The sequence below is a fragment of the Merops nubicus genome, unplaced genomic scaffold, assembly GCF_000691845.1.
Source record: "Merops nubicus isolate BGI_N331 unplaced genomic scaffold, ASM69184v1 scaffold45899, whole genome shotgun sequence".
Classification (NCBI taxonomy): Eukaryota; Metazoa; Chordata; class Aves; order Coraciiformes; family Meropidae; genus Merops; species Merops nubicus.
The window spans coordinates 21,080-21,358 of NW_008629862.1; the positions used below are offsets into that span (position 1 = coordinate 21,080).

The 279-nt window shown below is 60.2% G+C and overlaps 1 protein-coding gene across 1 annotated transcript in view; it reads right to left on the bottom strand.

Annotated features, from left to right (window-relative positions):
* Positions 1 to 271, bottom strand: part of DR1 (down-regulator of transcription 1, TBP-binding (negative cofactor 2)) — a 9,461-nt gene extending 9,190 nt beyond the window's left edge. Inside the window, 1 exon segment of the mRNA XM_008947069.1 lies at positions 52 to 271. Within this exon segment, the coding sequence (XP_008945317.1) occupies positions 52 to 271 (220 nt within the window).
* Positions 272 to 279: the final 8 nt, after the last annotated feature.

The window sequence follows — 279 nt, forward strand, 5'->3', positions numbered from 1 at the left end:
ACGACTCGTGGTGCGCCGGGCACCGGCACCCCGCCTCGGGAACCTCCTCACCTTGAATGACGTGCTCTGGGGAGATGGTTTTCTTCTCCGATTTGTTGCAGATCTCGTTGGCCTCGGAGGAGATGAGGTGGATGAATTCGGTGCAGCAGTTCACCACCAGCTCCCGGGCATCGTTTGCCACGCGGACGTTGGGGAGCGTTTCTTTGATCATCTTGTTGATCGCAGCCCTGGGGATGGTGAGGTCGTCGTCGTTGCCCGACGACGAAGCCATGCTGGCTG